This window comes from Corylus avellana, chromosome 10 (genome assembly GCF_965113065.1).
Source record: "Corylus avellana chromosome 10, dhCorAvel1.hap1.2, whole genome shotgun sequence".
NCBI classification, from domain to species: Eukaryota; Viridiplantae; Streptophyta; class Magnoliopsida; order Fagales; family Betulaceae; genus Corylus; species Corylus avellana.
The window spans coordinates 8096803-8123652 of record NC_142499.1 but is presented as its reverse complement, the minus strand read 5'-3'; the positions used below and the strand labels follow the sequence as shown (position 1 = coordinate 8123652).

Here is a 26850-nt window from a genome sequence, read left to right as displayed (position 1 = left end):
AGTTTTGTCTAGAATTTGGATTGTCGGATAGATTTGTATAAATGCCTTGTACGGCATAACTTTGGGTATTTTTGTATAAAGAAAAACATTTTAACGGTATTGTTTTGTATTGATAATTACAGTTTTTTTGCTGTGTGAGATTATTTCAGCTTAACACTTGAATTTATTTATAAGCTAAAAGAAGAGAAATATCGGGATGTTACAAATGATATCAGAGCCATTGCCTAGCCTGAGATCGAGGGAGCGTGTACAAGCCCATGAGGGTTACCAATGAGGACGCTAGGTCTTAAGAGGGGGTGATTGTGACGTCCCACATTGTCTGGGCATAGAAAGTATGATGTGTTTATATGGAATATACTTTCTCTAAATGGTATGATGCCTTTTAGGGGTAAACCCAATAATAAAACCGTGCGGGCTTGACCCAAAGCGGACAATATCATACCACTTGAAGTATGTGTGTTACATATGGTATCAGAGCCATAACCTAGCCTGAGATGGGGGAAGCATGCACAAGCCCATGAAGGTTGCCAGTGAGGACGCTGGGTCCTAAGAGGGGGTGATTGTGACGTCCCACAATGCCTGCGCTGGGTCCTAAGAGGGGGTGATTGTGACGTCCCACATTGCCTGGGCATGGAAAAGATGATGTGTTTATATGAAATATACTTTCTTTAAATGATATGAGGCCTTTTGAGGGTAAACCCAGTAACAAAACCGTGCGGGCTTGGCCCAAAGCGGACAATATCATACCACTTGAAACAGGGGTGTTACATATAGTATCAGAACCATAGTTCAGTCTGAGATGAGGGGAGCGTGCACAAGACCATGAGGGTCGTCAGCGAGGACGTTAGGTCCTAAGAGGGGGTGATTGTGACGTCTCACATTGCCTGGGCATGGAAAAGATGATGTGTTTATGTGGAATATACTTTCTCTAAATGATATGAGGCCTTATGGGGTTAAACCTAATAATAAATCGTGCGGGCTTAGCCTAAAACGGACAATATCATACCACTTGAAGCAAGGGTGTTACAACCCCCATGTTTGAAAGCAGAACTAGCATGACAGTTAGGGGTGTCAAAAAATACTAGGAAACCGAGACCGGAACTGGGAAACTGGGGAACCAGTTGGAAAAAACCAGTAACCGGGTACCCCGGTTCCAGTTCCGGTTTTTGGCACCCTGTTATAATCGGGTAACCGGGTACCAATATATAATAATATATATATATATATATTTTGCTTTTGTTTTTACTTTAGGTTTAGCCGTTTTCCTAAACGACTTCACTTTTTCACTTCCGCCTCTTTTAGTGTCCCTCACGCATAGCCCCCTCATTTCTTTCTCTTCTCCCTTTCACTTTCTTCTCTTATCTTTCCTGCCAACACACATACACACACATGAGAGAGAGAGAGAGCTTCAAAGATTGAGAAGAGAGTTCCGGATTGAGAGAGAAAGAGAGAGAGAGAAAGAGAGCTGCTGGCAGTGAAGGAAGAAGAAGAAAGAAAGAAGGAAAGAAAGAAGAAGAAGAAGAAGAAGAAGAAAGATTCCAGCCATAGGTAAAATCATTACCCTTTTCTTGTAAATTTCGTTAACTTCTGGGATTAGAAGCTAGAAATTGTGAGACTTTGAGTTGGGTCCGAAAATTAAGGTTCATGCATGGGATTTTGAGGATTTTGATATATTGTTGAAATGTCTAGTTTCTCTTTGAGTTTTTGTTCTACCCATTGAATTTCAAGTTTGAAATCATAATGATTTGAAGACTTTTTGATTAGGTCCGAATTTGGGAGAATTTTAGTCCAAAATAAGCCCAAAATACAAATTTTTTTTAAAACTGGTTACCCGGTCCAAATAACCGAGTACTAACCGGAACCGGCCGATTATTGTATAGCCAGTTAACCAGGAACCGGTTACTCGGTTCTAGTTTTCCAAAATTAATAACCGGGGTACTTCGGTTTTAGTCAATAACCAGGAACCGGGACCGCGATCGGGTTGACACCCTTAATGACAGCCAATCAAGCAAGAAATAGACCTCCATTAGGTCTTCAATGTCATATTATGTCTTTCTTTCTATTTCTTAAGGGCTTGCAGTTCATTACACCAAAGGCTTTCAATGAACTATTGAAGCGGCTTGTGATCCTACCAAAAAAAGTCATTTGTCCCATCACAACGAAGTCTCTATCTTTCAACAACCAGAGATTGCAATCGCAAACGAGGAGCATAACCCCGGAATCTAGATTGTTCGGGAGACATGGTCGACTATGTCGTGATGCTAGTTCTGCTTTCAAACATGGGGTGGTTCGGCCACCATCAATACGGCCATATGGGGTGGCTAGGCCACCCCCCCCCCCCCCCATATGGCCAAGGGGTGGCTTTGGCCACCCCCAAACTTTTTTTTTTTTAAAAAAAAAAATTAATTAAATATAATTTTTTAATGTTTTTAAATTATTTTTTTAATTAATTAATTATATGGACACGTGTCAATTTGTGATTGGTGCTAACGTGGTCAAATTTTGGTCGGAATTTTGACGGAAGTACCATCTCTGTCTTTAGGCAAACTAAAGGTACTTCCTATGATAAAAAGTAAACTCTAAGAGGCAAAGCCTAAATTTTTTTTATTAATAGCCTATCAAGTATGGGCTTTTTGGGCATCGTTACACCATTTAATCGACACGAGGCCACTCCAAAATCACAATTACTAAAGGCTTATTTGAGATTGTGTTTGTGGTCTTTAAAAGTGCGTTTAATACTCTAAAAGCTTGTTTGGAAAAAAAAAAAAAAAAAAAATCTGTTGGATAAAAAAAATTCAAAGTGCTTTTGAAGGTCAAAAAGCCAAAAAATTGTCAAAACGCACTTTTGGCAAAAGCTTAAAAATGAAGCTCTTTTCAAAAAGCTTTTTTTAAAAAAAAAAAAATTAAAAACTCTATTTCTCAAGCGCAATCCAAACATACCCTAACACTCTTATAGACATGAATCGCCAGCCAATGTGATACTATGTAGTATGAAAATAACACACAAATGTTTGATCAATAGTTGTGCTTAATTTAAATTGGTCCTTTTTATGTTTTCCAATGAAAACTATGCTTCAGATTGAAAAGCCCAAATGTCTAAAAAAACGACCTTATGTCTTTTTTTCTTTATATCTAGAGATCTTTATTGTTGTCATAATAGAAAGACACAAGTCTCCTTTCAAAAAATAATAATAATAATAATAATAATAATAGAAAGACACAAGTCAATATCCAATATGCTCAAAATACATCACATACAAATCATAGACATAATTAATTTGTATTACCCATTGAGAGCTAAAATCTTATGCCTTTCGATGAGAACAAAATAAGTCTGTCATTGCTGTGATAAGTAACAACATATGATATTCGTTATTATTAATTATTTAATTAGTTATTTTGCTTACTTTATCAAACCAAGGTTTTATTTTGATTATTTAACGCGTGTTTTGCACGATTTACAAAAGGGTGAGAGGTTGTTGTTCATGGATTTGGATTCCCTCAGATTATTTACAATATGAGATTCTCATACTTTAAAGGGATAAATGTAAAATTGGTCTATGTGGTTGGCCTAAATTATAAATCACTTAATGTGGTATGACAAATAATTTATAAATCCATGTAATTGGCCTAAATTTCAAATCACTCCATGTGGTATAAAAAATAATTTATGGGTTCTTAGGATAGGCCAAAATAACAGTTTCCTACCTAAAATCGATTTTTGTTAAGTAATTTAACAGAATTCATTACTTTGTCACGTCATAACCAATTAAAAATGCGATACATATTATTATTAATTTTTGACTTTAAAAAAAGACGAATAAGATTTTTCAAATCATTTTAGGATACCAGCTAAGATTATATATTAGCCATCACTCTATGTCATACTGCTACAGTAAATTAACATAATCTCCTAAATCGCTTCGCTGAATGTGACTGTCAAATTCTTGCAAAATGCTCCCAAATTGTGGCGAGAAAGATGAAAATGAGGAAGGGTTTCACATAAAGTAAAATTTTGGATATAGAAGAGAATATGTTAATTTGCTGTAGCAGTATAACGTGGAGTGGGCTGATGTGTAATCTTAGCTGGTGTCTTAAAATGATGTAAAAAATCATAGTTGTCATTTTTTAAAGTTAGAAATTCATAATAACACGCGTCGCTTTTTTCTTTTGGTATGACGTAACAAAGTAAAGAATTCTGTTAAGTTACTTAATGAAAATTGATTTTAGGTAGTAAACTCTTATTTTGGCCTACTTTAAGGACGTATAAATTATTTTTTATACCATAGGTAATAATTTGTAATTTAGGCAAATTACAGGAACTTATAAATTATTTGTTATATCACAGGGTGTTATTTATAATTTAGGTCATCCACATGGACCAATTTTACATTTATCCATATTCTAAAATATGATCCCCAATTTCATCTAATGATCTAAACAAATGCAGAAATTTGTGTTACTGAGGAAAGTGGATTTGACCTCTTGAAAACAAAAATTAATTACTTCGGTAATAAATAAACTTTTGCATTTATTTAATTAGACTGTTTAATAAAATGAAAGACTCAAATTTTAAATACGAGAATCTCATATTTTAAAAAATCTAAATGAATCTCAATACTGTTCATATCAATTTGGAGAGAGGTTCTCAACCTTTGAGCGTATTTTGAAACCTCTCTTTTGTTCTCTTTGTTACCTTTAAACCACGTAAAGAAAACCTTTAGCCACTAGAACTTTTTTAAGTGCTCTTCTAGCATCCTAATTAGCAATGTCTCTGAGATTAAGTCATTTATCATCGAAGTGACTCTTTAGTAGTGATTCTTTCTCTCTAACTACTCTCGCTCACTCATGACTGGCACATCTCTCCCATTATTCAAAACACCAACGAAAATTAGGAAGTTTAAACTTTTGTGCCCACCGTATAAGTTATTAGGCCCTACCGGATCTAAACCCGACTCCATTCCTACTTCTCCCTCTCCTATGCCTTCATAGTGACAAAGATTTCCCACTCCCTTCCTTTTTGTAGTTGACGGTTGTATTTAGGAAAAAAAAAAAAAAAAAAGGAAAAAAATAAAAAAAAAAACCCTTTAAACTACCGGCCGTTTACAATATAGCTCTCAAATGTTCAAAAGGTACTAAAGTAGCCCCCCAAACTACCAAAATGTATCAAAAAGACCACTTTTTTTTTTTTTTTTTTTTTTTTTTTTTAATTTTATATTCCTATAATACCCATATTCTTTTAACAAATAAAATAATAAAATAATTGTAAAAAAAAAAAAAACCAAACAATTTTTAAAAAATGCAAAAAAAAGAAAAAGAAAAGTTTTTTGGAATAAATAAATAATTTAGGCCAACTACATTGGCTAATTTAGGCCAACTACAATGACTACAATTCTTGAGATATTCTAAAAAAAAACAATTTAGTTACTGGAGTCAAATTTTGTTAAAAAAAATTGTTTTTATTCGCCCATTGATTTTACTTTAATATGATATGAAATAATTTATAATTTAGGCCAACTACAGTGACTAATTATTTATTTCTTCCAAAAAACTTTTTTTTTTTTTTTGTATTTTTCACTATTTTTTTTTAATTTTTTTTAACAATTATTTTATTATTTTATTTGTTAAAAGAATAGGGGTATTATAGGAATATAAAAAATAAGTGGCCTTTATGATACATTTTGGTAGTTTGGGGGGCTATTTTAGTATCTTTTGAATATTATGGGGGCTATATTGCAAACAACTGATAATTTTGGGGCTTTTTTATATTTTTCCAAAAAAAAAAAAAATAATAGAGAAAATATATGACCGTTGGAAAGTAGTTGGTTGATTTTTGCTTTTAAGCCGGATCCCTTGCTATTGGGGCATTTACTTTGACCGTGCATTTACTTTGTGGTTTAGTTGTATTCACTTTGTGGCTTTTTATGTTTGAGTAATGCTAGGGACCATCTATACTTTTACATTCTCTCATTGGAGCCGGCCCTAGCTCTTTTCTCTCTGAGCTCTGCAACCACACAGGTAAGGTATCTCCAGGCTTGGGGAGGAGGGATGGCCGTTGGCTGCCTCCCTCCTCCCCTCGCCCTCTTTGCAACGAGTGCTAGAAGTTTACCTGATGCCCCTAGCCCTGTTGCCTCTTCTCTCCCCCTTCTCTGTCCCTTTCCCCCCTTTGGTCCACTTTTCTCTAGCGTGCCCCTTCTCCATTTCTCCACCTTGCCACTTTCCTCCCTCGCCATCACCCTCTGTTGCGTTTTTTTTGCTGGATCAGACTTGGCTTTGGACCGGTTCGTTTTTTACCGATCTATTGCCCTCCGCCCTCCACCTCGACACATGCCCTACAACCTTGCTAACCGGTTTCGCCCGTTCCCATCCCACCTTTTGCAATGGATCCGTATTTCCGGCTGTGTTTTGGGTTTCTATTCGCTCCGACTGTAGTTTTGATTTCGTTTTTTTTTTTTTTTGCTTTCCCTTTCTGCCTTTTTTTTTGACGTTAATCTTGGTGTGTTGTAATTTGCTTCTGTTGCTTGTTTGGCAAACTCTGTGGGTGCTGCTCTTGGGGATTCACTCAAACTCTCCCCCCAGTTTGTTTTGTGTGCACCGCCGATCTCCTCCGCGCTTGCTTTGCCGCCCACTGTCCGCTGTCGGGTCTTTTTCGCGTCCCCACTGCAATGAACTTCCAACCCCACCTTCAACGTCGGTTTCCGGCTAGCACGCGATTGGCTTCCTCCCGGCTACCGTTATCTGCATAGTATTTTTTTTTCCTTTTTTTTTTTTTTTTTTTTTTCCCTCTATTTCCGTTTTTTCCTATTTTTGCTTGTATTTCCGCTTTATCCCTTTATTTCCCTATACGTTTTTCTTTCATGTTTTTTACTTGTAATAAGGCTTTGTCCTCTCTTTGATTTGCTCGTTGCTGCTTTGGTCCAGACCCTTGGGTTGTGGATGTGAACGATATCCTAGCTATCGGGTCGAAGAGGAAGAGTTTCGGCTTGGGGGTTCTTTGCTCTAAAGGCTGAGAAATAAGCGTTACTTATGCATTGGAAAGTGTCTGTTTGGTGTAGATCTGTTTTTAAACCTGATGAATAGTCATGGGTTAACAAATGTTTTGTATTGGTTGATTGGTATGTTGTTAACGTATATAACTTTAGCTTCGGCTATAATTGCTTTTAGAGCTTTTGCTCTGTTTGTAAGAGCTTTGCTTGCGACCTCTTATCAATGAATGAGTATGGAATTTTTCCCTTTAAAAAAAAAAAAAAAAGGACCATCTTTTTATCCTATTTTTATCGTTTTAAAACTGATGTGGCTTTTAAAATCACCATTAAATTTTAGATGAATCATTCTTGAATTTTGATTTAGGGTGCGTTTGGGATTGCGGTTTCGCAAGAATAATCCGCGTTTTTTAAAAATATCTCAAAACGTAAAGCGTTTGATATTGCGATTTAAAAAGTACTTAATTTAAAATAGGGAAAAAAAAATCTGCAATTTCAATAAGCAGGCTAGGAGGTGCTTGTTTGAAAAAATTGCGAATTTAAACTAAAATCATGAATTCACATAACAAATATTTAATAAAAAAAACATTTTTTAACATGTTTTACCAAACGCCTTTACCATTTTAAAAACAAGTGATTTTAAAAATATTATTTTTAAAATCGCACTTATTAAAGTCATAATCTCAAACAGATCCTTAATAGTTATTTTAAAATCACATCAATTTTAAAAGTATAAAAATATTGTCCATAATATTTCTCATTAGGTTTATTATTAAAAGCAAAGTTAATACAACCCGACAGAAATTTTGTCCGCGTTTACTATTTTTTTGTGGCGCATTTACTGTGTAGCTTTTTTTATTTTTTTATTTTATTTTTTTAGAAGCAAATTACTTAGTACTTTGTAGCATTTACTTTGTAGCTTGCCAGTAAACTCCAACAGCTACAATGCATTTACTTCTTTCTTTCCTTTTTAATTTTTTAATTTTTTTTATGGGATGAAAATTTCCTCTAAATTGGTTTAGAAAAAAATTTCTTTCAACCTATTTTAATAAATAAAGAGTGTCATTTAATATGTTTGAGTTTTGAGAAATGTTACGATTCCTTCTAATGTTCTCCTAGTATTATCCTGATCTTACATGAATATTGTTTTCTAAAAAAACATAAAATAACTTACCCCACCCGTCCCTCAGGAAAAAAAAAATTGGACAATTTTACCCCTCATCCTATAACTAACAAGCTGAAAACAGAGAGGATTGTCTCTGTTTATTAGAGTGTGTTGAAGGAATTAAGTTTCCTCTAAACCAGTTCGAATGAAATTTGTATCCATACATGACTATTGATAATGTTAAAAAAAATGTCCCCAATGGGGTAGCTTAATCGGTTGAGGAACACGACTCATGAAGTAAATGTCATTAGTTCGAAACCTCACTCCTTCTTTAGTGTGGACATATATATATATATATATATATATATATATATATATATATATATATATAGCTCTCATATGGTAGATGATACTTGATATTTATTAGAGTGGGTTGAAAAAAATTTCTTCCAAATCAATTTGAATGAATTTTATACCATTTTTTGTGGAGCATTTACTTTGTGGCTGGGCAGTACACTCTAACAGAAAAGTAGGCAAAACCAATGTAGTCTCATAATTTTGCTCATGTGGCTATCGCGAGTAAATTAATAATTCTAAAAGTTCCTCTTGTGTCATTTTTATATCCCTCAAAAGATGAGATAACTTTTAAAATCACTATTTAATCAAAATCTAATAATGATCAATCGCAAGCTCAATAATAATTTTAAGAGTTACATTATTCTTGGAGAGATTTGTAGCATTACTCGACTATTACCGTTGAAAAATATGATTGTTAAAACATATACAAAGGTTATGAAAAAAAAAAAAAGAACGTTAAAGAAATATGACAATCGAAAAAAAATATAAATATTTTAAAATACAAGTGCGGGTAATAATATAATAAATATAATAAAGAATATGTTAGAATGCATATAAAAAAAATTGTAACTAAAATGAGAAATTATTTTACATATCATTGCCGAGATGCTCTAAATTAAATGTCATGTTTGCTTTAAGAGTATATGGTCTTTGCTCAAAACTCTAATGAATTGAGTTTTTTACTAGGTTATATATATATATATATTTTTTAAAAAAAGAAGAAGAATTGAACACTTTTAGATGAAATATTCTATAAAGAGTAGGACAGTAGGAGACCATTTGAAAAAATAATAATATCAATCAATTTTTTTTTTTTTTTTTTTTTGGGTCCAAAGGAATGAGAAGTTAAAAAATGAAACAAATCTTGATCATATTTTTGGGAAGGAAAGGGATGGAAATGCTTTTAAAAGTGATTATTGGAGGATGCCCATCTTGTTGGGTTGTGTGTAACGTAGTTGACACTTGCCTGGATTCTCTTGTTACCCATATCCTTTGTGATGTAAAATAAACAAATTCCTACTCTACTTGGTGGTCCTCACTCTAGGTTACTTGAATGTCTATGATTGTGTTTTCTAGGCGTACAGTAGATGCTTCAATTATTGCAACTAACTCAATTATTGCAACTAACTCTATCGATTACCCACAATTTATTGTTTGAATTATTAGCAAATTGGACATCACATATGAAAGAATTTTTTATTTTTTTATAGGAAAAGTGACACGGATCTTTTTTTATGTTTTTCTAGTGTTTTCATGATTCTACGTAAATATTATTTTCTAAAAACAATATCAGGAACCAACGAGATAAGTTTTTTTAGAAAACAATATTCACATAGGATTAAGAGAACACAAAAATATACTAAGAGGAACGTAACATTCCTCTTTTCCAGAAACTATATGTCTGAGCATGGAGATGAATAGTCCAAAATTTATTTGAGCAGATAAATCTTAAATTAACTGTCTCACGTTTTACTGTCTAAATTGCTATCCTATAACGCTACGGGAGTTGGATTTCTAGGTGTGCATTTGAGTGTCGACGATGAACTACTTTTGTGTTGGTGCTATCCAGGTTGTGTGCAGTTTGTGGATATCTAATCTCCTAACCTATCAACTTCTATGTCTTCATTACCTCATCCACTTGTTTAATGCAAAGCAGAAGAGAAATTGAATTGCCAAGGTAAGTTTAATTTACGGATAATGTTATTTAATAGACTGTTATATGATTCTCGTACAATTTGATAACGTGGCAATGAAAATCAGCCATTATATTTAGCGAGTAATGCTAAATACTCACTCTTATCCCACTTTCATACAACTGGGCTGATGTGACAGTGTTTATCAGGCCTTAGATTTTTTAGTAAAAGCTGATCCAAAGGCTTACGAACACTTTCACATCAACCCAGTTGTATGAGAGTATGTGATATGAGAGTTGAGTGTGTAGCATTACTCTTGGATCAACACTTGTAAAAAACAAAAATAAAATGCCTAATTTTCATTGTCAGGCCATCCCAGTTATATAACAGTCGTGTATAGCAGTCTATTAAATAACATTACTTTTAGTTTATTCTCGGGAAACATTGGCCTCAGGCGTGGGAAAGCATGGACCATTTGGTTAGGCACCTAATCCATGCTTGTATTATTGATATGTTTTGAAATGTTCATGTGGGAGGTGGTGGGGGACCCTTTAAAATGGAAGGAATATTGGCTACAAAGAGGAATGATATTAATTTTTGATTTGATGCTACAAATTATTCATATAAATTGAGAAAGAAAGAAAAAATAAAAAACCCACCATTAGAGGCTGAAGATGGGCGTGATGTCATTGTAACTACCTGGATTCCACAGAGGAAGAAACTAAAGTGAAAGCCCCCAAAATGGACGGTTTCTTCAGGAGAAACTGAAGTGGACCCTTTTCATTCAATTAATGTATGCATTGAGGATTTGTGCGTATCAGATTTTAGGGTTCTTATATGTTATTCAGATTCCATTTTTGTGGATGTTGAAGTCATGGTTCAATTCCTGTATATTCTTACAACTTTTTTATTTTTTTGACATGTCCGCACAATGAGAAAATTCTCTCCGCCCTATTAATCCTCTTTGTTTTATCCTTTTTATGTTTCTCACGATCACTTGTTTCTATAAACTGGATGACATTCGAGTAAAGTTGTTTACTAGACTGACAGTATATAAGTGAGATGGTATGGTAATAAAAATTAACGCCTGAATTTTTAGTGGAATAATGTTATTTAGTAGACTGTAGAATGATGTGGTAATGAAAATCAACCTTTAAATTGGTAAGGGTTTTGTAAAAAGAAAAAAAAAAAAAAACCAATAGTTTATTTTCGCTATCACAATCGCATAACGATCTACTAAGTATAATTTTGCTTTTTTATTACCATATCGTCAAGTTTTATAGCACTCGTATAACTGTCTACTATTTTTGTTAGAGTTCTTAAAATCTGACTATAAGTTATATCCTAATCCATTGTATTATTCTTATTGCATTAGTTACTTCACCTATATACGTACGTCTTCAACGGATAGTTCAATCGGTTAAGGGCCACACTTTATTAAACAGATGTCACTAATTTGAATAATCATTTCCTCTCAGAGGAGTGGCTATGTAAAAAAAAAGAGTATTATATTTATATAATTTTTATTTTCTTTTCCCAAAGAAGAAATGTATTATATATACGACCAATAAAATAAAAAAGGAATAGAGATGTCATGGCTGTTGAGTTAAAGCGATGAAGCAAAAAGTGTTTGTGCAATTATCCTCCAAATCTCTAACGCACTATCAACAAAAGTACCATCTCTTTAAAAAGACCTACCATTATTGGGGCAGGGCATAAGAATGATGTCAAAGGGGTTATATATATATATATATATATATATATATATATATGTTAGAATATACAGAAAATATAATATATCTTTCGTATGTTCCATAATTATTTTGATATCAAATATTCTTTATTTATGGGTTGATTGTAATCAAATATTGAGATTGTAATCAAATCAAGGGGATTTGACTACTATACTTGTATTTAGACATTACCCTATAAATAGAGACCTTTGTATTTTAGACAAAAAAAAGTTAATGAACACAATGTAGCCTTTAGGAGTATTCCAAGTGATGGATGTAGGTGTTTAACACCGAACTACCCGTAAGTTTTTTGTATTCATTTTCTAAATTGCTTCCGCTCAATATTCTTCGTCACCACTATTTCAAAAAAAAAGAAAAAAAAAGAAAAGAAAAAAAAAGAGAGAGATCTTAGGCTTTAACAATGACACCACTCATCACCCAAGTCAAATTTTTTTTTTTCCTAATTAAAAAAGGCAGCAGGAGAAACCAATTGTAAATATTCTATTTGAACGTGACTATAGTAGTACCAACCCACTGAGAGCCGCACATATACTTGCAATTCTTCCTATTCCCAATAATTGGATAATGGAAAAATGGTTAACAACATGATATATTTTCTCAAGCAACTAAGTACTCTTTTTCTCTCTAATTGTATCCGAGATTCTTGTTTATTCTTAAAAAAAACTTTATATATAACGGAAGAATACCAACCTATATAACTCATGCACTTGATGAGCATCAGTCATCACATAAATTAGAATTGAAAGAGTATACGACTAGGGATCCAAAATCACCAATCTACCCATCATTTTCCTATTTTTCTTTGAAAAATTCGTTTTAGACTCCAAGTTGTTATTACTCAGATTAACAAAGTTATCAACTTTTAATGCCAACCACCATAAATATTCGTACCAAAATTAAAGCCAGCATAAAATAAATTAATAAATAGATTATGGTAACGAAGTGGAAAGTAAAACTACTATGAAGGACAACTAATCCCAAATGTATCTATCATAGAAGACTTATGTTACACTTGGGAATCACCTTAATGAATGAACATCATTTGGTGTAACCCAAAACTTTAGTGGCTTAAGCATTTTTTGTGGTTTGAACAATGATAAACAAAGGGGAATGATTGAAACTTTTGGATCAAGGGTGTTTTTAAAAACTTCTCTCCCTTTTAAAAGTCATGGCTTATAAGGCTTATATCAGTGGGGAGAAAATTGAGGTTTAATGAGTAAGTCGGTTAAGAAATTACACAATGTATAAATGTAACGCCTCCAAAATTAATTAACTATGGCAATTAACTCAAAGTAAATAGTAGTTAACTGGAAGTTTTACCTATAACGACAAATATCATAATAAAATGCAACAAAAAGTGAAATATTGATATGAGCTGAAAGGCTAAATACCTTATTGTCATTTTCTATCATCAATACAAACTAGAACCTCAAAGTTCAAGACAATTAAAAGTATACAATACCATCTCAAGTATAAGTATAACTATACACAAATTATATTAATAAATATGCTTCTAGAAGCCTTCGCTCAGCGTCTCAAGCCTTGCAAGCAACCTTAATCCGCCCTACCCCTGCAAAACTGTAAAATAAAGATGTTTTACATGTGGAAAAGTAATTGCGTAAGCCTATTACATAGTAAGTAAATCACCGACAAAACCTAGACTATGCATTGAACCTGGTTTAGCTGGAAATAAATAATGAGATTGAGCATTTTAGAAATAGTATAAGATTTGAATAAATTATATCGATGAATCGGTGATCATTATCTCTGTTATTACACCATTAAAGAAAATAGTACATTTCTAAAAGGGGTTTTAAGGCATAATCTCGAGGATAACATATTTCAGTTTAAGGTAAAAAATCATGTTGATGAAGTGTACAATATACTATTCATAAATTATTCACAATCCATAATCATTCCCATATGGCCTATTTGTACTTTTAATTTTCTTACGGGGAGGCTTGTGCGTCTCGTGGGACCTCTGGTATAACAACAATGAACCTGTGCTCTGATGAGGTACAATAGCTAGCCACCCGTAATGGTCAAACCAAGTTCGACTTTGGGTGATCCATACCACTAGTGATGCTGCAAGGTCTAATTGCCATTTGTTGATGGTTGTGCTAGTTACTCCAGCGAATGGATCCAAGGTATCCTAAATCTCATAACTCTAAACCATAGAGTCAAATCTATATAATAACATGTACCCCAAATTCTACACCTCTTTTTCCCATGGTGGTACGACACAACAATTTATAAATAAATGATTAAGAAACATAGTTTAGTTCATGGTAAGTATAAATCATTGTTTACAAAATGTTAGACTCACAAGTATACCTAATGAGTTAGAAGTCTAAACCTTTTGAAAAGTTCAAAGAGTTTCGGGTTGAAACCGAAAAACAATTAGGTAAACATAAAAAGGTCATTCGATCTTATTGAAGTGGCAAAATACTTCCTTGGGGATTTCAAAGACCATTTTTCAGAAGTTGAAATTATATCCCAGTTGACTGCATTGAGGACACTCCAACAAAATGGCGTGGTGGGGAGAAGAATAGAACACTCTTAAAGATGGTAAAGGATATGATTAGTTATGCTACTCTATCTACGTCCTTTTAGTGATGTCTTAGAGATAACATCATACTTACTTAATTTGGATCCTTCCAAATATGTCCCTAATACACTTGTCGAATTGTAGTTAAGGTGAAAGCCCAAATATGAAATACGCCCACATTTGAGATTGTCCATTAATATTATTAGGAAAAAATATAAAATCAATTCTAATTTGCAATTAACTCAATGTTGTATCAAAATGAACTCAGATATCCTTGGAAGTGAGCCAAAAAGATACTTTATTCTTTACGGTCAAACTCCATCTACTAACAAATTCCAATAGTATAACACGTCAGAGCCAATAAATTATGACATGCATTATGAGCATTTTCTTTGCTTAAAAGAACCTGATTTTTGCACATGCATTACCCCTTGGGAATAGATTCAGGAGTTTACTCCCACAACATATCCCAACTACAAACGTCAACAACTATCAACTTATTTATTTAAATTCAAAAGTTGCAGTCAGTCGAAAGTCCAAACTAAAACTAGGGCAGATATATATATATATATATTAGTAAACCCCTGAATTTCGAATTTGAAGGATTAACATCTTCCTGAAAAAGAAAGGACAGTATATGATTCAAAAATCTGAGATATAATCTCACATGCATTAAAGCTATAGAAATGTCTAACGGCACCGTTCTTTCGCTAAGATACGAAATACTCCGAAAACAAAGTATATCCCCCCAAACATGCCATAAGTATGAAATTACAGGAAACATAACTCCTTTACAAGAGTACAACAAAATGTAGCAAAGCCCTTTATGAGTGCAGAAAAATCCACAGCAATTGCTTAAAGACCTAATCCAACAGTGCGGCCATCCCTGCGCCGCAGTCCAGCAGTGTACTGCTTCTCTAAATCCATCTGGAGTTCCTTCTGCTTCTCGGCTCGAAGAACATCGCTTCCTTCTTGGTTGTCGGGTTTTTGCTCCAACTTCACATCGCCCTTCACACCCTACAATTGGCCATAGGCACCAAGGCAACCTCAGACTCTAAAAAATGTGTTAGTATTTGAAGAAACTCCAATGGAATGAGTGAGCCATTCAGGACCAAGTAATGAAAGGTTCTACATGATGTTAATAATGCCGACTAAAAATGCAATGGAACAAGCAGAAGCAATGGAGATATACCATGAGTTTGTTGAATTTTTCTTGTCGTTCACGATCAGAAAACAGTGCTGTATCCCAGTGGCGACCAGGCTGGAAGAAGAATGTTTCAAATGTAAAGGCGCATTAAATATTGTGAATGACACCGCAGGTGATAGTAAATGGCATGGAGAATTTAACAGCCATAGTACAAACTAAAGCAGCAGTTTACTGTTGGACTTCAGACAAACCAAGTGTCATTGGGCAGTAATACTAGTAACGTAAATTATATATACTAGAAAATGTGGAAAAAAAACGTACTCCTTAGTCATTTTCAATGTTGTAAAAATCTTAGACCAAACATTTATTCAGTTTAAATGCCCTCCCCTATGAATCTGAATGTACATAATGATGCTTGCGGCATAAGTACAACAATGGTAAAATTCAATAATGCGTTAAATAGAGGAAATGGTAGAAAATCATCACAAATACCTCTTCTGCTGGTGTGCTCTTTTTGCTACCCCAAAGCAGCTTCTTCTTTTGGTCAGTAGTCATGCAACTTCCGACTCCAACAAGATTTTTATTAACTGTGTCACGCCAAAAAGCATTCAAATGAGTATCATTTAAAGGAGGTTCAAGGTTATTACAATATAGAATTAAGTTGAAATAATTTCTATCGTCTAATATATTGCCCTATAAGCAGTAGTAGATTAAACACAGTAGTTCCTACAAAGTACAACAATAACAACAGAGAAATTAAGCAAGCAGTTTCAACTTGGAACTGACAAAAGCAATTACATTCATTCGGAAAACAGATAAGGAAATAATAGGTAAGGCAAATATTACAATCTGCCTTATTTAATTACTAAACATCATAAGATACTACCTAAGCTATGTTATAAGCTGGATATTATATCCGAATAGGAGCATCTTCCACTTTACACACTCTTTGCATAACACTGTTCAGCATTTTAATAAAAGGACAAATCCATTTGGCTACACGAAGGATACAGCACTTCACGATCTGTGTAATAGCCAAAGTACCATACCATATGGTTTCCTCCTTTTTTTCCCTAATATCCTTATTAAATAAACAAAGTTATGATTTCAGAAAGGGGATCCCCAAAGCAACTAATGAGATTAACAAGTTCACATTTGCTTAAAGCAAATAAGAACAAAGATTTGAACACAGAACCCACTGAGAGCATAAAATATCATTAGTGGCAACATATCAATATCCCGTTGACCATAAGAGATTACAGCAAACTACAATAAATGATAAATTAGATTAAAAAAATTAAAAATTTAAAAAAGGAACAGTAGCAAGTAAAAAAGTTGAGAATCATCATAATATCATATCTATATTGTCCTTAGGAGCCAAATTATATACCTAATTCAGCAGCTTTCATTGCAGCAACTTTTGCAGCATTTAGATCATTAGCAGAATCAGTCTCATTGGCCTGGCCCAGTCCTGGAGTCACTTTAGCATCCTCAGCTACAGATGAAAACTTTGAAACTGGCTTAACTGTAGTGAGATCATATGGTATCAAGTTATTAGGAAAAAGCATAGGAAAATATTATGAGGTAATACATATGGAAAAGGGACAAAGAAAAGGTACCATCTTTCCCATAGTGAATGTCCTTGTCTAAACCATACAGCTTTGGTTTTTTGGCAGGAGATTCTTGATTTTCACTCATAGAAGTCAATTTATCAGCATGCTCCCCTCGTTGTCTAATATACCGGTCCTTATCTTCATTAGTTTCTCGGTCATCATATTTCTTCTTTTCCTCTTTGGAAAGCTTTTCACCATCCAGTTCTGCCGGGTCACTCTTATAAGCATCTTTCACTCGATGTTTACGACTATCTCCTGAAGTTGAGTTATTTCGATGCCCCCAAGTCTCTTCATAGGAAAGTCGGTCACCTCTGTAATCTCCTGAACTTCTATGATAATCCCTCTTCTCATCTCGACCATCTCTGTCCCTTGTATACCTACCCCTCTCCACCGCTTCAGAAGATGCATGTTTCCTACCAGATACAGCTCTATCAAATGATTCCTTCTCTTTATATTTCTGGTGTTCTAGAGATGAGGCTTCTCTATCCTTATCCTTGCTTCTATACCCATCATATTTATCTCGGGAATATTTATCCACATCTCTCGAATAATCTCTGGACTTACTATGCTCGCTTTCTTTTCTTGTAAGTTCAGAATGAGTGCCACCCCTTGACTCTCGACCAGGACGAGAGGACAACCTCTTATAGTTTCTCTCTTCTTCATCCACATGCTTGTCATGTATGTAGTCATCATGCCTAGAGTAACCATGGGACATCCTGGAGGACTGTCGATCAGAGTGTCTATAAGAATCACCACTTCTACCATAACGACCTCCACTAGAATCCCTTTCAAATTCTCTCCCATCATCCTTCCTTGGTCGATGTTCAGAGACTTTCACTGGGTCATCCCTCAAAATGTTTGGGCTAGAGCTTCGGTCCCTCTTTGGAATTTCTGCATAGACATAAAGGTGATAGTAAGCACCAAGGTATCCAGCAGGAAACTGACCAACTAAACGACAAGTAAACTGTGCCAAGTTCTACAACAAAGATGTTAACACTCATATTTAGAAATAATTCATAGTCATACTGCTGCATATTGCTTAAGATATTAATTGGGTGGTTGACCCAACACAGATTCTTTTGTCAATCCCCAGGTCAGATATGTTAACATTACATATCCAGAGCACTAATTTATATGTTAGTGCAACGGACTGAGCCCTAGGGCGAATGCCATTTCTTGTTGGGAGTGAACAACAAGAGTAACACGCATAATAACTTCAAATGACTTCAATTTTGATATATATATATATATATATATAAGGAAAACCAACAAGACAATACGTGAGCTCATGCATAACTAAAGAATCCACAAAAATAATTTCTTCTTGGTTTGAAACCTCATAGCTGTTCCCTTGTTTTCTTAATCATTTTTATATCGACAGAACTTCCTATTTTTAGGATGAGCGTTAGGTTTAAAAAAAAAAATAATAATAAAAAAATTTTTAAAAAAAAGAACAAAATTTTAATAAAAGAAAACTGGTAAAAGTTCTTTTAAAAATATAATGATTGCAGTTTAAAAAAGAGAAAAATTCAACCAGCCCAATTTTAGGTACACTTTGGAGAAAAGGGCCTTTAGTTCTACCATTGTTCTCTCGCAATCCTCAAAACTATGATCATTTCTCTCCAAATACGCCACTTTTTTTTTTTTTTTTGATAAGTAATGTTGTATATATTAAAAAAAAGTGCAATGCGCCTAGGGGTGTAAACGAGCCGAGCTTGAGCGAGCTTCCCTTGTTCAGGCTTGGCTCGTTTAAATTTTACTCGAGCTCGAGCTCGAGTTGAGCTCAAGTGCGAGCCAAAAAAATCGAGCTCGAGCTAATAATAAGTCGAGCCGAGTCAGCTCGCAAGCTGGCTCTTATATTTAATGTTTTTGTTTTTTTTTTTTTAAATTTAACTTCAAGTACTCTAAAACGGCTTAAGAAGTTAGTTTGCATATGAGTATTTGCTTAACTTGACTAGTCGAGTATGGAGCCTGAGTCAATACAGCAAAGCATTTGGTTTCAAAGAGAAAGGATATGTATCCTTTTATAAATAAACAAACTTGAAGATTAATGCTTTCTTAACAATGTGGGACAAGTTAACAGGTTGCATTTAGACTGCATTGGAACAACGCCCCTGCAAAAAACTATTTTTTCAACGTCTCTCTCTCAATCCCCCTCACCAGTCACAGCGCATCTTTCACCTGAACTCTCATTTCTCACTCTCTCACTCTCGCTCATCAAACAGGTAGTGATAGTGTTTGGGTCTGTATGATTCTTCAATAGTTTGTCTTTTGCAATTTCCCTCAATAGTTTCTGCTTGATTTTTCTTCCTCTCGTTTGGGTCTACTCTAATTGAATCGAGGTCTTTTTAATGATTGCTCTCTCTCTCTCTCTTTTTAATCACGAAGGGTTTAGAATTTTTCATTATCTAACGCTTAAATATAAATGCAATTTTAAGATTTTAATAATTATGAGATTTATAATTAATTATGTATTACTTAGTTTATATATATATACACACACACGCACGCGAGCTTATACGAGCTTGTTCACGAGCCTAGCCGAGTCGAGCCGAGCTTGCTTCGTTTAATATTCGAGCTAGGATTTGCATTCATGAAGTGCTTCATTTAATATTCGAGTCGAGCTTATGCGAGCCGAGCCCGAGCTTGCTCGCGAGACGCTTCACTCACTTAACAGCCCTAAATGCGCCTCTAAGTGTACAGAAAGTATACCAAGGAAAACCCGCAAAAACCCACAAAAAGAACACCTTATACGAACCCTAAAAACCAAAGAATCCTAAAGAAACCTTGTGCCCTAAAACGCACAAAAACCCTAAATGCAATTGACCATACTAGAGCTACGGCCTCTAGCCTCAAAATTAATGGAGCATTCCAAATTTTTAAGCTCCCTCTTTCCCTTAACCTTTGGACCAAAAATGTCCTTTTAGGGCTCCCGCTCCTCTTCAATGACTGAGAAAATATCCAAAAAACTTTTCTTGTCACCTCCACAAGACAAACCCACAATGGAAGCGAATTTCAACGCATCGAGCACCTCCTTGGAATAACCCTGCACCCCCTCCACTGGAGTTTCCGCCACAACCTCGGCTAGCAACTCATTGTTCTTATTCTTATGCAGCTGCTTAGCTATCTTATCCTTCACTCTTCGGAAATACCCCAGTTGAGACTTGGAGACAAAAGAATAAATAGGAGCACCACTCTTTGTCATGCGAGGATAAGGTTGGCGAAGTCTCATACCCAGATCAGCCGCTCCATGGGAACTGTCATCCTTAGAACCCTGAATTGACGAAGACGCCACCTTCACCACAGGCAGAGAAGGAGAAACAATTCTCAACCCTAAAAACCCCCGTCAGATCAAACCTTTCGCCAGTGCAGGATGCCTATTAGTCTTATCAGGAGCTTCCTCCATCGCCGAAGAAGCATAAGCCCCCATCGGAGAAACAGAATCACCCTTACCCATAGAAAAAGGACCCTCCCTTACCCTACTCAATGGGCTCGCCGGAGAAATAGAAGCCTCCGCCGGAGAAACAGACCAAATACACCACATTAAGCAAGACAGGATCATCTTCCACAATGTACCATGTTACCCTTTGAGAAGAGCCACACTACCTTCGCCAATAAGCGAAGAGATCCACCACCCACCTAGGCATGACCCACTTTAACCCATAAAGGCCGAAGATAGAACTCCATAAGGCATAAGCAGCCTTGCTATGAAATAGGAGGTGATCTACAGCTTCTCCATTCTTCTTGAACATGCAGCACCAATCCACTACTATGAGATGTTGTTTCCTTAAGTTATCCAAAGTGGGATCCTCCTTAAAGCTAGGGCTGGCAAAACGGGTAATCGGGTAGACCCGATTAGGACCCGTTAAGACCCGCGACCCGATTACCCGAAACACGAACACGACCCGTTTAGCTAAACGGGTTAGCGGGTCTGACACGATTATAACACGAAAAATATCCGGGTAACCCGACACGACCCGCTTAACCCGTTTAGCATAATCGGGTCATATCGGGTAGACACGACTCGACACGACCCAACCCGACCCGTTTTTTTTTTTAAAAAAAAAAAACCTTAATCAAAATTGGAAAAAATAATTTAATAAAGGGATCTCTTAGGCCAAATAACTAGTCAAATTTATCCTAACCATCCAAGAAGAATAAAAAATTTTAAAAGATAATGTTTTAATATATAAATAATGATTTAAAAGATAATGTTTTAATATATAGACCCACATAGAAAAAGTAACGGAAAAACAAGGAATAGGCCAGTGAAGTAAAAACTGTGAAGTCATGAAGTGAAGAGTGAAATGAAGCCGTGAGTGAGTCAGTAAGTGTTAGGGTCATCTTAGTTAGAACTTAGACATAGGTTCTTTTATTAAAAATAATAATAATAATAATAATAAATAATAAAAAAAAAAAAATTAAATGGGTCTGGCGGGTCACCAGAGACCCGCCAGACCCGATTGACCCGCCAGACCCGCCAGACCCGGTTGACCCGCCAGACCCGCCAGACCCATTTATTAAACGTGTCTGGTGGGTCGACCCGCGGACCCGACGGGTTGACCCGACAGACACGAATTTAATCGTGTCTTAACCGGGTAGACCCGAACCCGATAAGCCCAAACCCAATACCTGTTAACTTCGTGTCGTGTTCGTGTCGGGTTCGCGGGTCGTGTCAAAATTGCCAGCCCTACTTAAAGCAACCAACCAAACAAAGAATGCAACTCTCAAGGAAACCTTATTCCACCAAATACTTCTCCAAGGGAAGGGGTCATTGCCGTTCTCTCTCTCTCTCAGCGCGTGCCGGCATTTCTCTCATCCATTTTTCATCTATCTACTTCTCAATCTTGGTGAATGGGACCCCGTCAAGTTTTTTTAGTAGCTCTAGTGGCCTAAAACAGGGAGATCCTTTATCTCCCATTCTTTTCCTAACCGTCATGGAAGCGTTAAGTAAAATGATTTCAGCTCTTGTGGATGGGGGTCTTTTATCGGGCTTCATGGTGGGTCATTGGGGTCTAGGAGTGGCGGTGCTATAAACATTTCTCACATTTTGTTTGCGAATGACATCTTGAATTTTTGTGAGGCAAATTCAAAACACCTTCGCAATTTGCGTAGTTAGTTCTTATGCTTTGAAGTGATTTATGATTTGAGGATCAATTTGGCTAAATCAATGTTAATCCCGGTTGGCAATGTTATGAACATTAAAGGTTTGGCAAGTATTTTGGGTTGTAGGGTATCTTCCTTACCCATTAAGAGCATGTTTGAGATTGCGTTTTATAAATAGAGCTTTCAAGTCAAAAAGAGCTTTTGGGCAAAAGCTTCATTTTTAAGCTTTTGCCAAAAGTGCGTTTTGTCCATTTTTAGGCTTTTTGCACCCTTAAAAATGCTTTTAATTTTTTTACCAAACAAGTACTTTTTTATTCAAACGGGCTTTTTGAGAATTAAAAGCACTTTTAGGCCCCTCAAACGCAATCCCAAATAGGCTCTAAGTATCTAGGTTTGCTCTTGGGAGCTTTGTTTAAAACCAAATCTATTTGGGATGACATCATTGAGAAGGTAGAGCATCATTTGGTTAGATGGAAGAAGATGTACTTATCTAAGCCTGTTTGGGATTGCGTTTGAGTGGCCTAAAAGTGCTTCTAACACTCAAAAAGTCCGTTTGAAGAAAAAAGTACGTGTTTGGTAAAAAAATTAAAAGCACTTTTAAGGGTTCAAAAAGCCTAAAAATGGCCAAAACGCACTTTTGGCAAAAACTTAAAAATGAAGCTTTTCCCCAAAAGCTCTTTTTGACTTAAAAGCTCTATTTTTTAAACGCAATCCCAAACAAGCTCTAAGGGTAGGAGAGTTACCATGATTCTAAGCACTTTAACTAATATGCCTACCTATTTCATGACCTATTTCCCCCCTTCCTGTTGGTGTAGCCAATTAGCTAGCGAAGTTGCAATGGGATTTTTGTGAGGTGGTATGGGTGAAGAATTCAAATTTCATTGAGTCAGATGGACTAAGGTGTGCACACCAATAGTTGAAGGAGACTTAGAGGTTAAGAATTTACTTGTCTTCAATTGGGCTCTCTTGGAGAAGTGGCTATGGCGCTATGCTCATGAGAGAGAGGCCTTATGAAGGGTGATTGTGGATTCTAAATATGGCAGTTCTTGGGGTGGGTGATGTTCTAATGAGGTTCATGGGTTGCCTAGGATGGGCTTTAGAAGAATATTAGGAGGGGTTGGGGGGAGATATCTAGCCACACTAGATTTGAGATGGGGGATGGCTCCAAAATTTGTGTTTGGTGTGGGGCTCAAACTCTCAAGACATCTTTTCCGAACTTGTTTAGCATAGCCTTGTTTTAAGGATGTTGTGGCGGACCATTTGGAGCTTTCTAGTGCCTCTCATCAGTGAAATATTAACTTTCTCACAACAACTTAATAAGTGCTAAAAGTACTTTTTAAGCTTCCTAACGCAATCTCAAACAGGCTCTTATTCTTTAAGACTCTTTATTTGGGCTATGCCTTAGATTGTAGTTTTTTGAATGTTCATGCTTTTTAGGTCTCTTCTCTGATACTTGTTGAGCTTCTCTTTTACATACTTCTTGTATACTTGGATTGCGCCTTTGCACTTCTTAACAAATTTGCAGTTACTTGTCAAGAAAATAAAAAGTGTCGGAGGGGTCCAAGTAATCCGACACTAAGGCCTCTTTGTCACAAGCTATCGAATAGAGTTCTCAGAATGAGGACTAAGAGCCGCTTCTCCACACCAAACATCATGCCAAAAACAAATGTGAGACATGACCTAGTTGGAAAAATTCCCCAACCCATTCCTAATATTCCTCCAAAGGCTCACCCCGTATGGCTCTCGAGTTTCCTTTTAATACCAGCCCCCCTCTCTAGATCCCATACTTCTCAACAATCACGTGTCTCCATAAGGAATTCTCTTCTTGCGCAAATCTCTAAAGCCATTTACGTAGCAAAGATTTATTAAAGAGCACGAGGTTTTTCAAACCAACCCTCCTCCTCTGGGAACTAGGGAGCAAAAGTCTTCCAATCCACTATATAAAACTTAAGCTCACCACATATTCTATCCCAAAGGGAAGTCCCTTTGAAGATGCTACTTAGGTAAACTGGGATAAGAAGTACTTAGGTAAACTGGATAACGTTTTAGGCGACCACCTTGAGACAAATAAATCTTCTTCCAACTAGCCAGCCAATATTCTTTCCATTTTCTCAGCTACCCCGTCTAAAATAGCTTTTGGATTAAAAGAAGCACCCATTGGAAGTCCCAGGTATTTCAACGGCAGAGAAGCTATGCTACAACTAAGAATGTCGGCCAACTTGGTACTTTATGAAGCCTAAGTTGTCATCTTGGAATGTGAGAGGGCTAAATGAGGAGGTGGACAAGCATTTGAGGGTTTACAATATAGTCAAAGAATGGAAGGCAAATGTTGTTTTTAGGAACTACATAGAAGCACATGCCTTTCAGTCTAGTGCATAGTCTTTGGGGTTGCCAATATGTGGATTGGTGTCGTTTTAGATTCTAAAGGGGCATCCAGTGGAATTCTACTTATGTGGGCTAGGAGGGTGGTTGAAAAATTCGAAGAGTATGAGGAGAGCTCACCATAACTTGTTATTCCAGAAATGTTAAAGATCATTTTAAACAAAGATCTTATTTGTTTTACGGAAAGCATTTGCAGTAAGTTATTGTTCTATTTCATTCTTAAATCAAAGAAAAATATAAGAAACAACACAAGTTAAATGTTGGACATAATCTTTCCATTTTGCTTCTTTTATTTATTTATTTATTTTTTAATAGGTAATCAAACAAGTATCATTAAAATGCGTGAGACGCCCCTAAGTACACAGGAAATATACACAAGGAACACCAAAACATAAAAACAGAAGAACAAATAAAACCCAGCCAAAACCTCCCACAAAACCCAAAAGAAAGGAAAAACACCAAGACACCCATAAAAGAAACCCTAAACCCACAAAGTCTCCCTGGGCTTCATCATAACACTGAAAGAACCCTCATTTGCCTTTATCTCGGCTAGAACAATCACCTCTAGCATCAAAATTTATCGAGCACTCTAAATTTTTAAGCTCCCTCCTCCCTTTCGGTTAAAAGCAGAAACCAAAACCTCTTGACATTATCCCTCTTCTAGGACTGTCAAAAGATCCAGAAGAAGCTTTTTCTCACTAATCCCACAAGAGATCCCCAAAAAGGGGAAGATCTTCTGCCCACTCTGCACTACCTCAAAGATGTCTAACAACAGAGACTCATCTCCAAATGATGGGCAAGAAGAAAAAAAAAAAAAAAGGGTCAAGGAATATTGATGTTTGAGGTACTTGGTGTAAATCTTAAATATAATGCTCCTCAAAGAATTCTTTTTTTTTTTTTTTTTTTGAAGCAGCAGCTTTACCTTTAACCACCATCTACAACAACAATATAAACCATGTACTCTAAAGAGTTATTTAAACCACCAACAGTAGGATATCCCAAAAATCATGTGTTGGAGAATATCATACAAGGTTTTCTCACATGCATCCAGACCAAAAAAGTTCAAACTCTAATAAAACAATTGAAGCCCCGACCGACAACTTAACTTCCCTTTTAACTTTCCAGATCTATTCTCTCAACAATTTCCTCACCATAGTAACAAAAACTAATTATTTTTGTCAATGGAAACTATATATATAGAGAGACAATTTATTTTTTATTTTTTTAAATACACTATAAAAAGATGATCATACATACAGCACCACAAAAATAAGTTGTTTAAAATTTCCCCTTCCACAAACTAGTCAAACTAAAGCAAATGCTATTGCAAAACACCAACCAAAAGCATCAACAAGCACATAAAGAGAAGCAACTATAATCAGCCCATACTGACAACACAATAACCCAATTTCATAATTTTTTTTTTTTTCCTTTTCTTTTTTGTAAGGCCAATTTTTTAAATCATATAATCATAATTTTAGCAATATTGAAAACCCAAGAAGATACTCACAAAAAAAAAAAAACCCAAGACAGATTGTCAAATTTACATGCTAACCCACCCCACAAAGACCATTTGTAAGTCCTGGAAACCCAAAGCCGAGTTAAAACACTAACCATCAGATGAAGATGACCCACCAACGGGAGAACGGCGCCGGTATTTCCTGTTTGCCGCATCCGTAGATGGCTTGCGAAATGTTGTCTTTGCATCACCATTATCAGAGGATGGAGACAGTGAGTCTGATTCCATGATTCCTAGCACCCAAATCGTAAACAATAATAAGCACACAAAAGAAAAATACACTTCGTAGGGATCCAGGAGACGCAGACAAATTTTAGAAATATGAGCAATCATTAAATGGTTAATTACTAAATTGTAAAGAAACTGGGCTGAGGAGGCATCGTGGGAACGTGAAGAGACGAGACGAACGAGAAATGCCCTCACCTTTTCGACTGATAGGTATGAAGCCAATGTCGAGATTTTTACAAAGAGGGGAGACATGTAGCACCCTAGAGATCCTAGGGTAATTTGGTAATTTACGTAGTTGCTGCTATATATATATATATAAAATTTTGTTTTTTGAATTTTATGAAAGATATTTTTGTCCTCAACATTCACATAATCAATAATTTGGGACTTTAGAGGTACATTGCCTATGACTGAGATAGTAATTTGACGGAATACATGTATTTTTCTCGGAATACATGTATTTTTCTCAAATAT

General features: G+C 35.6%; 1 protein-coding gene across 3 annotated transcripts; it reads right to left on the bottom strand.

Moving 5' to 3' along the window:
* Positions 1-14913: 14913 nt before the first annotated feature.
* Positions 14914-26650, bottom strand: LOC132162530 (pre-mRNA-splicing factor). 3 transcript variants are annotated; one of them, XM_088510867.1, is made up of 7 exons: positions 26572-26650; positions 26244-26381; positions 17148-18032; positions 16919-17053; positions 16021-16115; positions 15574-15642; positions 14914-15435 (listed from the first exon to the last, which is right to left on the bottom strand). In XM_088510867.1, exons 2-7 carry the CDS (start codon positions 26374-26376, stop codon positions 14929-14931), a joined length of 1824 nt encoding a protein of 607 aa, XP_088366993.1. In that variant the 5' UTR covers positions 26377-26381; positions 26572-26650; the 3' UTR covers positions 14914-14928. The 3 variants fall into 3 exon arrangements, with proteins under 3 accessions (XP_088366993.1, XP_088366992.1, XP_059428747.2); XM_088510866.1 differs by having other exon boundaries at positions 26497-26574; XM_059572764.2 differs by having other exon boundaries at positions 15067-15398; positions 26497-26574.
* Between the last annotated feature and the right edge of the window lie 200 nt (positions 26651-26850).

Excerpts from the sequence above, each read along its gene's own strand:
- LOC132162530 (XM_088510867.1), bottom strand. The coding sequence starts at position 26,376 with ATGGAATCAGACTCACTGTCTCCATCCTCTGATAATGGTGATGCAAAG. Across the intron at positions 15,643-16,020 it reads AGAGCACACCAGCAGAAGAG|CCTGGTCGCCACTGGGATAC; the intron begins GTATTTGTGATG and ends TTCTTCTTCCAG. Across the intron at positions 15,436-15,573 it reads AAAAATTCAACAAACTCATG|AGTCTGAGGTTGCCTTGGTG; the intron begins GTATATCTCCAT and ends CACATTTTTTAG.